This window comes from Ipomoea nil, unplaced genomic scaffold (assembly GCF_001879475.1).
Source record: "Ipomoea nil cultivar Tokyo-kokei standard unplaced genomic scaffold, Asagao_1.1 scaffold0268, whole genome shotgun sequence".
Classification (NCBI taxonomy): Eukaryota; Viridiplantae; Streptophyta; class Magnoliopsida; order Solanales; family Convolvulaceae; genus Ipomoea; species Ipomoea nil.
Window position 1 is genome coordinate 320,001 of NW_017616696.1, and position 17,560 is coordinate 337,560.

At 32.5% G+C, this 17,560-nt stretch overlaps 1 protein-coding gene and 1 long non-coding RNA gene across 2 annotated transcripts; both read right to left on the minus strand.

Annotated features, from left to right (window-relative positions):
- Positions 1–1,231: 1,231 nt before the first annotated feature.
- On the minus strand, positions 1,232–3,731 carry LOC109153830 (transcription factor bHLH130-like). The gene is made up of 6 exons (XM_019301704.1): positions 2,997–3,731; positions 2,357–2,586; positions 2,091–2,255; positions 1,910–1,975; positions 1,758–1,826; positions 1,232–1,568 (listed from the first exon to the last, which is right to left on the minus strand). Exons 1-6 carry the CDS (start codon positions 3,550–3,552, stop codon positions 1,503–1,505), a joined length of 1,152 nt encoding a protein of 383 aa, XP_019157249.1. The 5' UTR covers positions 3,553–3,731; the 3' UTR covers positions 1,232–1,502.
- Positions 3,732–13,325: 9,594 nt separating this feature from the next.
- On the minus strand, positions 13,326–16,874 carry LOC109153769. Its single transcript, XR_002049594.1, has 3 exons — positions 16,800–16,874; positions 13,628–13,633; positions 13,326–13,336 (listed from the first exon to the last, which is right to left on the minus strand). It is a non-coding gene; the product is annotated as an uncharacterized LOC109153769 (long non-coding RNA).
- Between the last annotated feature and the right edge of the window lie 686 nt (positions 16,875–17,560).

A 17,560-nucleotide genomic window follows, 5' to 3' on the forward strand; every position in this document is an offset into this window, starting at 1 on the left:
CGTCGTTTTGACTAAAACGCGGGTCCCACTTAAAAAAAAAAAATCAGGTTTGATTCTTGGCAATACCATTATTGTGGATATATAGTTATGAATTTCTGGATATATAGTTATGAATTTATGGATATTTAGTTCATTTATTGTGGATATTTAGTTCATTCATTGTAGATATTTACTTCATTCATTCATTGTGGATATATAGTTATGAATTTATGGATATATAGTTATGAATTTCTGGATATATAGTTATGAATTTCTGGATATTTAGTTCATTCATTGTGGATATTTAGTTCAATCATTGGGGATATTTAGTTCATTCATTGTGGATTTTTACTTCATTCATTCACTGTGGATATATAGTTATGAATTTGTGGATATATAGTTATGAATTTATGGATATATAAAAATGCTATTGCCGGGAATCGAACCTGATTTCTTTTTTAAATGGGACGCACGTTTTTTTAACCAAAACGATGTCGTTTTGCATCGTATGCACCATGCGCATGGTGCATTCGGTTGCACAGCATAATTTGTGTAACTTATTGGGATGGGGTTTTCAGAAAAACTTTTTGCGATGGATTCATTGTGCCAAGCACCTCGTGCTCAGATGACACTCTATGGCTCCCTTGGAGGGAAGGTCACAGGATCGAATCTCGGTACTGGAGTATTGACTCTTTGGACTGCTGGACTGCACTAGTTAGAAAAAGTAATCTCGGTACTGGAGTATTGACTCTTTGGACTGCTGGACTGCACTAGTTAGAAAAAGTATAAAACAGATATTACCATGCATTTGCCTAATAAAATGTAACTTAGTAACGTTTTTTCGTGGGAAACAGGTCTCAATCTCACGAGACAAAATTTAGTCCAAACTATAAGACTTTTGCAAAACAAAATGGTGGCAAAGTCAGCTTTAATGGCTGCCATGGATGCACCACAATGAATTGAATGGACCAAGATTTCTCCTTCCCCGCCGGGGCAAGCACGGGAGCCCCCACCCAAGATGGTGACTAAACCTTGATACAACTTAAATGTATTGCTTATGAAAATGCATAACTTCAAATAATTTAATTAAATTTTCAATGTAATGTCGACCATCTTTTAGTACTGTCCGGTTTCACATGACAAGTGGGGTGGCGAAATGACATTAGCTTTTAAAGAGGCAAGATAAGATTAATCTCATTCAACTTCACGAAAAGTATCACATCAGAAAGAGGAAACTTCGGGTGAGTAGATATTAGAGCTAAAAAACAAACCATAAAATCCAAAAAGACTAATAGCAATAATAATACATGATGGTGATTGATACATGTGAGATAAATGTTACCCAATATTGAAAATACATTAGAAACTACATTTGCTTTCTGATCTACCTACCCAAAATACAATGCTTCAATGATGGCAAACAAGGAGTTAGTTTAGCTTCACTCTTTTCTCTCCTCTTTTCCCCCTTCCATCTACATCTGCACCTACTTTTAAGTTTTATTATCTGTACATCAAAGCCACCCTTATAGCATTCCACCCTTTTGAGCTTCACTAGAACACGTACATTTCGCCTTTTTATCTGTGAGAATCTGCACAAAAAAGCCACAAGAAAGGCAATCAGATAATCAGCTTCAGATTTAGAGATTCATATGAGTTTTTTTTTTTTTTTTTTTTTTTTTTTTTTTTTTTTTTTTTTTTTAATGTTACTAACTCTCTTACAATGTAGTATCTGTTCATAAACTATTATATGAGTTTGATTGTCATATAATATAATATACCTGAACTTGTTTCTGAAGTTCTTTAATGTGATCAACTGCCCAGTCTAACATATCTGCTGTGCTTGTTTGCTGCACATATATAAAACATAGGAAATTATGCGAGTTCCAAGCAAATTTGCAGAAGAATATGATCTTTATGGATCGAATTTTACCTTGTCCATCTTTGGGAATAGCTCTTGCAATTTCTTCATTCTTTCGCTAATCCTGGTCCGTCGGTTCTGTAGATATCAACACAACCCGAACAACCATAAACTTCAGTTGATGTAAACACACACAGAGGCAGAGACAGATCAATTCCCATAGAAAAAATTAGATAGAGATCGAGTTAATTACCCTCTCCGCAATGCTTCTTGGGTGAGTGGCGCAGCCTCGTTTGGCACGGATTTTACATGGAACCGCGTCTTGCTGAAAATGCAAATACTTCTCTATCTCAACGGAGCTAGGCAAGCTCAGGTGGTGGGTTAAACCGGGCGTACAGTTCCTTCGTTCGCCCCCGTTCTGATAACACAAAATACAAAAAGTTATAAACACAACTACTGAACCTAATACAATCTGCCACTCGAGCACTAACTGAGTTACCCGTGTGGGCTAATTGGTACCTGAGATTCGATTCCATTGAGAGCAGATAACATCTTGAAGTCACCATCTCTGCTCCTCTTTAAGCAATTGAAAGAAGAGTCATTCCAAGATTCATTTTCTGCTATGCTGGGCATGAAGTTTGAACTGGAAGACTGAGCAGATGAGTAGTTGATGTGATTGTTGAAACCATTTGAGGATAAACCATCATTACCTTTATTATAGTTTCCACCCTCTCTCATTACATCAAACCCTGAAGAGATCCATTCACAAATCTTCAAAAACCCATTCTTCATCATATATATATATATATATATATATATATATATATATATTACCATATAAAGAAATTCAGACTAATTAAGAACACATAATTGATAAATTATCCAAATCTGGAAATATACATCATTTTTTAACACCCCACCCCCCAAAACTCCAGCTTTTTCAGGTATAAAAGGATTCATAGTTGGAAAAGAAGATATTAGACATCTTTCTTTCTTTCTTTCTTTCTCCATATTCACAGAGATAACAAGTCAACTCTATATGAAAACAAAAAAGTCAGATAATCCCCGGCCAAAAACATAAGATCTAAGAGAAACAAGAGGTACATAATCACCAAAATAAGAACTTTGGGTGCCGGAGAGCAGAAAACGGAAAGTTTACCGGAGAAGAAACCGGCCGGCGAGCTGCTTTGGCGGATGAGATTAGAGGGATTCCTGAACTGTTGTTGCCGCATTTGGGCCTGCATCTCCATCTCCACGCCATAAGATCCCATCTCGGGAGCTTCATAAACCATCTGCTGAGCCTCGCTGCTCTGCTTGTGGCTCTCCTCCGCCGCCATCTCCGGCTTCAGAAACTGCACAGAATTCTTCAGATCGCGCGAGTCGCAATTCAGGATGGACGAGAACATGGTCTCCGAGTCGGAGCTGGAGGAGCCGTCGTTCACCATGAAGCTGTCCGCAGCGTCGTTCGCGGCGGCGGCGGCGGCGCTGTCCATGATGCCGGCGAAGAAGGAGCTCGGAGCTGAGCGGTATCGCATCAGCCCGCCGCCGCTGCTGCTCTGCTGCTGATAAAGATCCGAACCCATCACTTCTTTGCTCTTCAGGAACTCATTACTCTGCATATCATTCTTGTAACCGGAATTAGCAGGCGGGAACAAGAAGCTGCTGGCGCTCCCACCGGTCAACTCTCTGGAAATCGGAGCTTCTGAGCTAAACATGGGCGCAGTTTTTTCAAGAATCGTGGAAGAAATCTGAGGAAAGGGGGAGAGGATTTATGGGTCTGAACCAAAAACGATACAAGGTTATGGAATTGGCTCAAATCCGCATAGATTTCTGGGAAGAAAAACCAGGAATGGCATGTGAGACAGAAAGCGATCTGGCTGCCTATCTCGTGTTTGGGCTATATTTATCGAGTACAACCACTTAGGCACTTACCCAATGTGAGTGGGGGACTTGAAATGACGAATCTACCCTTGTTGAAAGGTATGCTGCTCAGATGTTTCCCACCCTCACTTTCCTCCTTTTTAGCTTTTGTCTTTTGTTGTTAATATAAAGGGGAATGGGTTTTAGGTTTGTGTAATTGTTTATGTTTAGGAAAATACTATCGCCCAGTTTGGTAAATGGTTGTTAACTGTTAACTGATTGAGTTAATTAAATAGTATAATTAGTTAATAACATTAGTTGATTGTAGAAAAATATTTGGTAAATTAGCTGTTAGCTGATAGCGGTTTGGTATAAATTATTTTTTTTTTCAAAAAGCTAATCGAAAAGGCTGCTTTAAGCAGTTTTTTGAATTTTAGCATTTTAGAGTTGATTTTTTAACCATGTCAAACAATTAATAGTGGTCAAATAAGCCAAAATTGACTATTAGACTAATATTTTACCAAATAGGGCCTATACGTACTACCATTTTATACTCCCAGTTTTTATTCTCGTACACAAAATTTTGATGTAGATACTTGTATTGGGATCCACATAACAAAATAGCTTATCAGAGCTTATTATATTCTCGTGCACTTTTGGTCCCACGACTATAGTAGCACTATCAGAATTAATCCACGACTTTCAAACCTTGCAATTTTAGTCCACGACTATTATTTTTTTGGTAAAAATAGTCCTTCCGACCACTTTTTCGTCAAAATTTCATCGGAGGAAATTTTTTCCATTTTTAGGAGGACTAAAATGGCTAAATTTGCCTAGTACGAAAAGTGCAGAATATGCTTTTATATAAAGTGTTTTGCAAACCTGTAGTATTGATGTTGTTATTGTAAGCGAAATGTCAAATTTAGCCCTCTTAAAAATGAAGAAATTTTTCTCTGGTAAATTTTGACAGAAAAGTGACCGGAAGACCATTTTTGCCAAAAAAAAAAAAAAAAAAACAATAGTCGTGACTAAAATTGCAAGATTTGAAAGTCATGAATCAATTCTGATAGTGTCATTATAGTCGTGAGACTAAAAGTGCAAAAAAGTCATAGATGTTGTATAACTTATGTTTAAGATGGATAGTTCGCATTTTTACCCCTGAACTCAAAGTTTCTAATTTTTGAAATTTGCTCTAATCATACACGATTACACCACCTCTAGAAATGACACTTCAACTTTTGGATATTTATCCTGCTCCCCATATATTCATATTCTAGATAGGATTAAATATACCTAGATATTAGGTCAATATATTCCAACCAATAATAAAAGTGGTAATATACTCTGATACTAATTGTCAGATTAACCGCTTATCACTATACTAAAATGTATATTTAGGGTGTGCATGTTTGGTTGACAAATTTAGCTCTAAAGAATGAGTATCAAAGTGATTGGTATTGTTTGGTTAATAGGTTTTTAGAACACTACTATGAGTTTTAAATATCCCTTAATTGAAAAATTCATACCCAAATAAAATAAGGGTATCATCCCCTTTCATTCCCTTATTCCTTCTCATCCCCTTTGATTAGTGCTTTTAGATTTTTGTTTTTTGTTTTTTGTTTTTTTTGTTCATATTGGTATTTTAGATGTCTTTATATTAGAATTGTCTTGATTTTGTGTTCTTGTATTTTTAAAATCTTTATTCTCGTTATTAGATCATACATAACCAAACAACATTATTGATAATCATTCTCATCCCACCCTACCAAAACATATATGCAAAATACTTTCACTCCATTACTATTACTAAGTATTTGATACCCATTCTGATTCAGATTTCCATGTGCGAACCAAACACACCCTTAGTACCAAAGACACAACTTAAATTCTTAATACTAGATTGCAGAACAATTACTATCACATTTTAATGGTACGATGTTGGACTCGTCCCGTTAAGCCGCCGCCCAACAATTTCTCAATGAGTAAATGGTGAGTAAATGAAATGTGGCATGGTATCGGGAGGATATGCAACCCTATCTCATGAAAAGTGAGAGTTAGTTTATTTTCTCTCTACAAATTAATATCTCATAGTTTACTTTTTATTTACTCATTAAAATAGTGATTTGTTAATTTATTATTGGTTGGAAAATATATTGACGTAGTATACGAGGTATATCTAATCCTATCTCACTATTTTATCAACAAATTCAATTGATAGAGCTTATAATGTTATAAATTTGACATTATTGCAAATAAATTGAAATAATATAAATCGTAATTAAGAGGTTACTAGCTAATTTCTTAGAAGATGATATTTTAGGATGACTGTTCTAGAATATCAAGTTGAAAGTGACTATATTAACTATAAGATAGTAATCACTTGTAGTGAAATCTAATACTCAAATAGCTTATGCTAAGAATAAAGGTGTGTTTATAGAATTCCGTCAATCGAAATGTAATCATAAATATATAATTTTCTTAAATTGTGATAATATGAACTTGTAGCTTAAATGGTAATTAATACACAAAATTTTTGGTGATATTAAATCGCATTCGTTGATCACCTACTCTGATTTTCACATATTACTCGATTAAATTTAGATAATCTAGACTATCATTTACTTGATGGACTTACCTAAGTATAATTAAGAAAACATCACTTAATAATTGAACAGTATTCACCATGGCACTTTAATCACACTTGTATGGTAATATAATATATACTCTTTAATTAATCTTCTAAGGATCAAGAAAAATTATATTCCTTATTATTAGGAGAAATAATAATAATTAAAAACAATATACACACATGCATAAGTGCATAACTAATATGTCTGTGTGTGGATATTATTTTTTTTTTAAAGATTTAATTTATGAAAAGAATTTTATAGAAACCTCAAAGAGTTTATTCTAAGTAATAAATAAATAAAAGAGTTTACTTAAAGTAATGAATGAAAATGCAGAAAATTCAGGGAGCTAAGCTAAAGTGAGATTATCCCTTTTTAATTAAGCTGACATACATCACCATCGTTCGGCTAAAGAAAGGAAGCTCGCTAATGGTAATTAACTAATTATTAATTATATAATGATAATCAAACATCATGAAAAAAAAAAAAAAAAAAAACATAGTATCTGCGGCTAAACGTGAATCGGCGATCTAATTGGGGTGTTCTTTGGTGACTAGGAAGAGACTAAGCAAGTGGGCTGTATGTTTAAGGCTTTCTATTCTGATTATCACCGGTGCTTAGCTAATTAATTAACGTTAATCCCACGTCTTGTAAACTAACATATATGACATGTCCCTTTTAATCTTTTTTTTTCTCATTTCATTAAAATATGGTGTTTTGTTGGCTTATTTGCACTTGTTGCCCCCAACGTTGTACATATTTCGATTATATTATTCTAACCCGGCCTTATCTGCAAATATATATATGCAGATACTCTTTGTGGGATATATTCTCCTGCACCTATCTTATCTGTTAATAATATAGTGGGAAATTATATTGAGACTATTGGAATGAAATTAGAATTGAAGAGTTATTGATACGAACTCAGGTCACAATTAACAATTGCCTGTAGTTGGCGATTAGCATGGTGGTGTGAGCATACATCCGCTCTATTTATGTGACTCTGATACTAAATGATACGAATCTAGATCTTACATGATGTTTGATTAGGTGGAAGAAATTAACAGAAAACAAATTGTAATTCGGTGGGAAAAGAATAAAGTATGAATTTAAATTACATTATTTGAGGGTGGGGGGATTAGAATTATTGAAAATGGGAAAAGAAGAAGTGATATAAAGACTAAAGTACTCTTGTGTAATAATAATAATAATAATAATAATCTAAAAACATAATAAGTTTCAATCAAAGTTATATCCCCCATTTATATCGATGTTTTTAATGCTAATCGTTTTGTACATTGTGCTTTTAGAGTTGTAATATATAATTTTTGGACAAAAATACCCCTTCCGTTATAACTTCCGTTATCTTTTCCATTATTGTTACCATGCACATGCATCCACCATATATTTTCTTATATTCTTTAATGATAATAATATTTGTAGACATTATATATTGGATTATTAAAATAAATAAATTTGATTTCATATAGATTTTAATTAGTAGGAATTTGTTAGTTATTTTAAAAAGTATAAATATTGGGCATATGTTTTTGCGCACCGCGCATATAAAAGACTAGTAATAATAATAAAGGACAAATATGTCATTTTTTGCATTTTTTTTTTAATGTTCTTTCCTTTTTACGCTGAATTTCAATTCATATTGGAGAAATTAAAATATGAATTCTAATTCATTGAATTGAGAGAATTGAAATTCCATTGAATTGGAATTTCCTCCAACCATATATACAAACATAATTTCGCCATTCAAAGAGTAATATTGCAATTGAATTATATTGCAAATACACTCTACCAAACACACTCAGCGTGTGTTTGAACTAAGCCTTATACTTTTATATGGATTAAAACATCAATAGCTGATTTAAAAGACATCAATTATTAATTTCAATTTTGATTCTTTAATTATTGTATTTTTAAAAATTTTATATTTAAAATTGATCATAACTATTGAAAAAGTATAATACTTGAGGAATTAAAATTGTTAACTTGAAAGAAAATTATAATCTTTTTTTTTCCTTAATTTCTCTGGATTTTTCATTATTTTTGACCGAACAAGAATCTTTACTTGAGCTTCTTTTAACCATTAGACCAAAGAGATTAATAATAGTGGCTTTTTAATAACACTATCAGATAATGAGATAAAAATAGAACTACTATTTTTGAGAATCAAATTCAAAGGCCTTTGATTCTTCACCTAAAATAATGAGCTATTACATGGCTTATATTGGCTTTATAATAACTAAGAGATAATGAGATAAAGTTCAATTATTATTTTTGAGAATCAAACTCAAAGGTCTTAGATTCTTCACCTGAGTTAATACCATCCGAGGTCCTCCGAGTATAGTAATTTTGCCACTTTTAGTCTTAAACTTTCAAATTGACCATCTGTGGCCTTTCGACTTTCAAATTTAACCATCCGTGGTCCAAGTTAACCACACATGGTCCTTCAACTATTAAATTTTAACCAACCATGGTCCTTTTAAGAGGACCACGACTGGTGAAATTTCGAAACTTGAAGGACCATGGGTGGTTAACTTAGACCACGAATGGTTAAATTTGAAAGTCGAAGGACCACAAATGGTCAATTTGAAAGTTTAAGACTAAACGTGGCAAAACCACTATACTCGGAGGACCTCAGATGGTATTAACTCTTCTTCACCTCAAATAACTCGACTCAATCAGCAGAATATTGGGAAAGTTACGTTTATTTTGTATTTGTTTGACAATTACAATAGATTATTATATTAATTGAAAATTGCTTATTGTGTTAATCGTTTTGACTAACAGGTAGGGTGTTAGCGAACAGAGCTTTCGACAAACTGCTCGTGTTTGTGTTCGGTAAGCGTTCGTTTATGTTCATTTGTTAAGGTAAACGAACCGTTAACAAACAAAAATTAGAGCTCGGTTAATAAACGAACAGAGCTTGAACAGTTGTATGCTCGTTTGCTAAGAGATCGTGAACAAGCTTGTCTGTGTTCGTTTAATAATGTTCGTGAACAAGCTCGTTTGTGTTCGTTTAATAATGTTCGTGAACAAGCTCGTTTAGTGTTCGTTTAATAATGTTCGCGAACATGAACGTAGATTATTTCTTGTTCACGAACGAATTGTGATCATGAACATGTGCAGGCGTTTGGTTATTAAAGGTTCACAAACATGTTCATGAACGTAAACCAACATGTTTGTGAACGTGTTTGTTAACGAACACGTTCGTGAACATGTTCGCGAACATTGACAAACACGTTTGCGAATGTGTTCGTTAACGTAAACGAACACGTTCGTGAACGTGTTCGCGAACGTTAACAAACACTAATGAACGCTTAATAAACAAACACGAACAGGATTTTCAAAAACCTTAACAACCGAACACGAATACGAACACCCTAAAATTCTTAACAAACGAATACGAACAACCTTCGTTCGTTTATGTTCGGTTCGTTAACAGCCCTACTAACAGGTAATATTAATTGATGGTAGAAACGTTTGATAAAATGAGTGATTTACTATTAGCCACTAACATATAATATAAAATGACTTATAAAATAGTTATATTTTGTTATTTATTTAACTATTTCTAAAGTACATTTAATTTTAGATATCAATTTCATTAAAGTAAATAAATTTAAGGTGAAGAATCAAAGGCCCTTTTAGTTACAAGAAATTTTTTTGTTCTTACAATTGAATTCCTTACAAGAATTTTTTTGTTCTTTAAACCATTTAAACTAATAAAAGAGTATCATTGAATTCAAATGTTAACTATTTAGTGGATTATTAATACTACTAATGTGGCTAACATGACTTTCTTATATATACATGGATCGGATCACAAGTATACCATATTTATTTATTTATTTATTTTGAATTCTATTTAAAAACAACTGTACCATTGGCTTAAAAGTATATATAAAAAAAGATCGAAAAGGTATACACTTGAGATTTACATAAGTATAAAAGAGTTGTGTTTTCCATTTTTACTTTAACCTACTGAATAAGCACCATTTGGGCTCAATTAAAAAAAAGCTAAATTCAATTCAATAGAGCTTTTATTCAGTTAGCTAGAGTACGTACTCAATTGCACTATTGATTTATTGACTTCATTTAGGAGGGCTTATTTCACATATTTACTACTTTTTTTTTTTAATTGTTATAACAAAGGAAGGGGATACTCACATATATATACAATATAGACCTACACCAAAACTTGAACCCTAGACCTCCCACATAAAAAAACAACCAGATACCAACAAACCACAAGGTCCTTAGTTGTTTGTTTTTGTTGTTAATAATAATCATTTATTATTTATATAAAAAATCATTTATATATTTAAAAATGACTAATATATATATATATATATATATATATATATATATATATATATATATATATATATATATATATATATATATATAATTCCACCAGAGGTCCCTTGTCTTTGATAATCATTCCAAATTTAGTCTCAGACTATTATTTTTGCTATTTAACATCCCAAACTATTGTTTTTTGGACACTTTTAGTCATTCTCATGACTTTTTCTATTTTTAGTAAGGACATTTTTTATTTCTTTATATTTTTCTTTTGTTATTTTTCCGATTTCAACTGATTTAATTGGTTTCGAACTTTACTAAATATCGATTGAAAAATATGGTTATTAAAAATTAGAGGTTACCTAAAGACATACACCAATTAAACTGGTTGAAACCAGAAAAATAACAAAAGAAAAATATGAAAAGACAAAAATGCCTTCACTAAATATAGGAAAAGTCATGAGAAGTACTAAAAGTGTCTAAAAAAATAATAGTCTGGAATGTTAAATGGCAAAAATGATCATCTGGGACTAAATTTGAAATTGCAACCAAAGACAAAGGACCTCTATTGGAATTAACTATATATATATATATATATATATATATATATATATATATATATAAAAGGAAACTATGTTTAAGTATTAGGCCATTTGTATCCTTGCAATATTCTCTCATTTTTAAAAGTGGATATTACTTCCATATCATCAAATTTGCAATTTCCTTACTATTTTCTCTACATCTTTGCAATATTCTATCACTTTTAAAAGTGGGTCATACTTCCAATTACCAAATTTACAATTCATTTACTATTTTCTTTATATCCATGCAATACTCACTTACTTTTAAAGGGATCCCACTTTCACATCACATCACATCAAAACAAATCAAAACAAAATAAATAAAGAATCAAAAGCTAAAATAAAAAAAATACAAAATTAAACATTGCGGCAACCTTTTGTACGGGTTGCAAACTTGCAGCAGTTGTAAGTTTGCAACACACACACACATATATATATACCAAAGACTTTGTGGTCATCGGGATAATTGTGGCTCTTTCAAAGGGAAGATCAAAGGTTCAGATTTCAACATTAGGAAGTGTTTTAGTAAGATGACATGAGAGAGAAAATTTGTCAACTCTTGTTGAATTTTGCCAAACAAGAGTTTTGTTTGTCATAGCATATAAGAGTGTAAAGAGCCCATCCAGACTGAAATTAATTTGATCTAGAATAGTACCACATATGAAAATATCTATCATATGGAATAAAAGAGAGTGGCATTGCATGCATTTGATTTGTTCATTAATGAATTTAGATAAGATGCATGGCTGATTAGGTGGTCCTGTACTTTATCTCCAATCATATTAGTCAAATTTGGTAACCTGAGACCGTGTCTATCTTCATTGTTTCCGTTTTGTGGACTGAAATGAATGGCCAAGCTACGTTCTTATGTCCAAGTCTCAGTCCCATTGTATGATTACCATGGCCACCGAGAAAACTTATAACCACATGCATCTTGTGTATCATAAATAAAGATGTAATTCCCAATCATATCATTGGTGGATAGAGAAAGGTAATTCTTATCCATCCGTAAATGATTAACTATTGATGTGAGTCCAATTGAGCACATTTTTAGTATTAGTTTGATTATATCTGTTAGGCTTAAATTCATGATTTAGGTAATTTAATTGCATAATCCTTTGTTTTATTATTTAGGCGTGATTCACACTTGTTTTGAATATTTTACGGTGTTTGTTAGTGTTTTGGAATCATTGTAGGTCACGAGCAAAGACAAGGGAAGTTCAGAGACAAATTTGGAGTCAAAGCGGACCGAAAGAGGCATGCACAGCAAGTTCAATGCGTCCAAATTTTTCAGAACGTGTTTCAGTCGAGGTCAGCGAGGCTCGACACGTCGAGCGGTCATGAGCAAACATCTCGCAAAATCGACATCAAGTTTGATGCGTCGAGCGAGCCGCTCGACGCGTCGAACTATTCCAGTAAGGCCGAGCTCGACGCGTCGAGCCGGCGAAAATCCAGTTGCGATTTTGAGCCCGTTTTCACTCAGATTTCTTCTATTTCGACCGGGATTGGTTCCAGCTATAAAATCTCACATCCCTCAACCCTAATATTCATTCAGAGATCTTTGGAGATAAGGAGAAGAGAAATCAAGAGCTACGAGTCGTCTTTGGAGTAAGAAGAAAGCTAGGGATATTTGGAAAAATTGCATGGTTCAATCTTGTACTATTTTTGATGATTTGTCATTCCTTTATTATATTTGTTGTGTATAATTTAGCCGTTCTTGGCTAAATTCATTTAGAGATTCTTGGGTAAAAGTGTTTATGAACCTATGTGTCTGTGCTCTCAGATTCTTTAATATATTATTATTTGGATTTTAAACTTGTGTTGCGATTGTGCTTATTGTTGTAGTTGCGAGTAGTTCAGGGCCCGGATTACTTGTTTCATTGCTTTGTTTATGTCATAACGGGAGTTAGGCATAATTGAGAGTTCACACAATTGTACTTAACTTTTGCACCTTAGGAAATGACATATTTGTTACGGAGTTTAATTCTTGATTATTGCACATCGGGAGATGGTAGTGGTTAGGGATTATTTATGATTGCTTGTTCTTATTCTTATTGGGTGTTTATACCACAGAAGTGGATATTCATTAGTGTTAGTGACTACGGGAGTAACTCTATACCACCTTGCATCCTCACACTCGTTTAAACCCGTCCAGATTTAATATTACATTAGGTTAGGCACTAGGGGATAAAACACTTGAATCCCAGGAATCTCAAATCTCTCTTGCTCTATTGTTTTCAAAACTCTGAATCATTGCTTTATTTTATTTATTTAATATAATCATCCAAATCAATCATTAGGATTAGCTTCATAGAATAAATTAGTAGCTAGTGCTTAATATCCCACTTCCTATAGATCGATTACCCGATACTCTGAGTATTATTTGTTCAAAAATATACTACAACCAACTATAATGCATGACTTATTAGGTCAAAGTCAATAATGTCAAACGAAAAGATTGTACTTAAGAAATACAAATCAATTATCACTAAGGTATGTCTTAGGACTTTTCACCTAATTGGGTATTTTGTCCCTTATTAGGAAACTCACTGGATGGAAGATAAAACAAGCATACTTATTATCACTATAAAAATAATTGAAGCATGTGCTCCATCTTAATTAAAAGTCTAATATAAACTGATAGTTGAATTGCACATTTATATGTTTATATTATATGCTCAGCAAAGATGAGGGGGCCGAGGCTGTTATACATGCATCATTCTAAAGCTCATTGTCTAAGGATGATAACAAATTAAATCAACTACTTTGTACACTACTTATTAGCATGCTTTTATTAGATTAGTTAGTTTTAATATAACCTTATATATATATATATATATATATATATATATATATATATATATATATATATACTTTCATCCGTGGGGTTTTGTGAATTATATTCAATATATTATATTGCGATTCTAACCTATTTTGAGTGATTTGAGCAATTTCTTTGAGTTTTTAATTATTATTACCTTACACTTGATTAATTACTTACTTTTAGGAGAACTATATATTATTCCCAATACCCACTATTGAATATATTAATCAGTAACTTGATTAGGATGATTGTAGTGGATTGTGTTGTATCCTTGCTTAACTTAAACACTACGGTGTGTGTTCATGGGAGTGATCAAATAAGAACATTCGTTAAGAAGAAAAAAAGCGAGTCAATTAGAGTTGTTTATCTAGAAAGATTTAAAATTAAAGCTTTAAAGTAAGAAGAAAATATGCTGACATTTTTACAAATAACTCAAACTTTAAATTCAGTTAACATCAATATAGAGTGTATCTTGCGATATATGTTTATGGTTTTTTGTTTTTTGTTTTTTGTTTTTTTGTTTTTTTTAGGGTTTAGAATTCATTTTTTACTATTTAAAATTTAATATTTAACTTTAGAGTACACATAGCAATATCATAAAGTACGCATAACAATAATATAAAATGCACCCAACAATTAACGTCAATGTTGAATTATACCAAATACTATACATATCATTCTTCCAAAAAATACTATACATATCATGTATGTATGCTTGGTTGTACCAATAATTAAGTATTGTTGGTACTGGCACTAGCAATATTCGAAGCAATATAATTAAACATATATATAGTTTGCATATGGTATGACTTGGCACCTTAGAGAAAACCATGCATCATAATCTTCCTATAATAATAAACCTCTCTTGTGCAGTTTGCGATTATGACAAAAAAATTAAATTTATCCCGTACATACCATCGAATAATGGATGGATGTTTTATTTGTCAAAATTTGGTAAGATTAAAGCTTCAGGTTAAACTTAGTTTATTCTATTTCTATCCCTCACTATATATATAATGAAATTTCTAATTATGATGATTCACTTTGATTTTTTTTCTTTTCATTTTTAATGCTCAATTTATAAAATATACTACTTTTACTCCAAAACTTTCTCACATACAATAAAATAATGACATCTTGAACATTTTGAATTAAAATTAAAATCATGTTAAACCTAATTGAGTAGTTTGAATTTGCATTATCGTAAACTTAATTTTGAGATTAGAGTCATTGGTAGCTAGGAGTATAATGAGTCCTCTGACCTGTAATTAATATAGAGTTATAAAAATAAGGATAAATTTTCAAATTCCAATTAACTACTACGACGTACTACTACGTACATTGTATGAAGCAATTAGGCTAACGTCCTCCCTAATTATTAAGCTTATCTAGTTGGGCATTAATTTATATTTACTTAGTACTAAATTCATTTATTGCTTATCACTGAAGTCACGATACTCTCAATGTGACAATGTCCACATGGTAAAATTATAAATTATATAGGCTCCCTAGATAAGGGTAACATACATGTGATATTTTAGGCAGCAAAGCTGGCTCCTTTGACCCCATACAAAATGTCCACGCTTATACCTCTAAAATAAAACCTGCGAATCTGCGATACCAGATACTAGCCAGGATGTTTGGTTTCATGTCTGGTGGTATGCCAGTATTCCCATTTCTTATTGCATAATTATGAATGCTGACCTGGTGTACGCCAAATCGTCTCGTAAATGGTTTTTTTTTTTTTTTTTTTTTTTTTTTTTTTTTTCCTCTTATAGGCCTTTTATTTTATTTTATTTTATTTGTTTTTTTGAAAACCGGCCTTTTATTGTTGTTATCTAAAAAACAAGCCTATATCTCACAAAATGTATTACTTTTCACTCAAAATGTAATAATTTTGAAGTGGGCAAAATAATTTGTAAGCAAAGTGGGCAAAATAAGATGGAAGTAGGATACAACGTCATGAGGAGCTCTCACGCACATGAACTAAGACATGAAACCAACTTCAGAGAGTCATCTCTGCTAGCATGAGCGGTGTCACGCTCGTGATATATCCCGTGAGACAAATTTCTGTATGCAGGTTCTGTTGGAAAATTCTGAGAGAGAGAGAGAGAGTTTGTTGGAAAATTAAAGAGAAAATACCACAACCTCTTATTTGTTTGTGGCTGAATTTTTCACAGCTTCTCATTTTATTGTGGCCAGCACCTTTCTCTCCCTTATGTGGCTCGAGTGGAGGACCTGTTTACTACATAAACAACTCCTACCACCTTTATCAAAAGACACTCAACAATCATCTTCTTATCCTTCTTTCTTTTTTCCCTCTGTGTAATCATCTGAGCAAAGTCAGGTTCACCTACGCTGTAGTTGGTGCGAACTAAGCGTAGTTAATCTGTGTAGCCTGTTGAAAGTGTGCCAGGGTTCTTACTGCACCGTTACCGGCAAATAACGCTTTTAAGGTAGTGTTATTATAACACGGCACAGACTCCCTTTCAGTCTTACACTTGTGTTGTCCAGGTTCTTTAAAAGCTTTCTAGCCGAGCGTTGACGTTGTTGATATTTTGTCAACAATTAAAAGCGTTATTTTAGCAACAGTCAACTACTCGAATCATGGAACATATTATAATAATTTTTTGCGACATGATGGTGTAGCAACAACAGAGATTAGCAGTGGAAGGTAGTAGCTTCATACAGAACAATACTGGTGAAGCACACTGCTTCGACTTATGTGTAACCTTTAAGCAAGGTACAACATATAATTATTGGGTTCATATCGGAGCTTTGACCATACTCCGATGAGGTTTGTCCCCTCATATTTTAATATGATACATGCATATTTATATGATAATAGACTATCATATGCAAATGATTATTTTGAGCACAAGTAGTCATATATTATTGGGCATTGACCATATTCCATTAAAACTATCATAATGGCATAATTTAAAATATGGTTTGCCTATATCTTTGCATCCATTTGATTATTATATTTTGAGAGTATTTGAAACGTACGTGAAATATATATTGTGACAAACATTTTAGAAATCACCATTTCATATTTTATATGGTGAGTGCTTTGAATATTATAGAGAAAATTAACAGCGGTGTACACAAGGATAAGTGAATTGTTATTATTCACATGGATGGGCTTTATGATTTTGTTGTGTTAGAAGTGTTGATTTAACACTACTGTTAAGTGATTAAATCATCAATCTGATTTAAAGCTTATAAATTGTGTATTTATGCACATATCGAATTTATAACATTATGTGTTATATTGTGGATATGTCACAAACATTGCACTATTTGATGAGATACATATATGTTTTACAGTCACTTAATCTTAAATATATGAATTGTACACCGAGACTAAATTCCAAGGCTTTACTCACATTGTGGTGGTAGCATGGAAAAGTCATTCTTCTTGAATACTCTGTCTAAGAAGATGGTTTTTAAGTAAACTTCGGTTTCACCACTCGACCTGGGAATTTTTAAGAAGTAGGGTGTTAATCAT

Coding starts and splice junctions, on each gene's coding strand:
- LOC109153830 (XM_019301704.1), bottom strand. CDS start 3,552: ATGTTTAGCTCAGAAGCTCCGATTTCCAGAGAGTTGACCGGTGGGAGC. Junction 2,256..2,356: donor TCAATGGAATCGAATCTCAG/GTACCAATTAGC, acceptor TTGTGTTATCAG/AACGGGGGCGAACGAAGGAA. Junction 1,827..1,909: donor TATTCCCAAAGATGGACAAG/GTAAAATTCGAT, acceptor ATATATGTGCAG/CAAACAAGCACAGCAGATAT.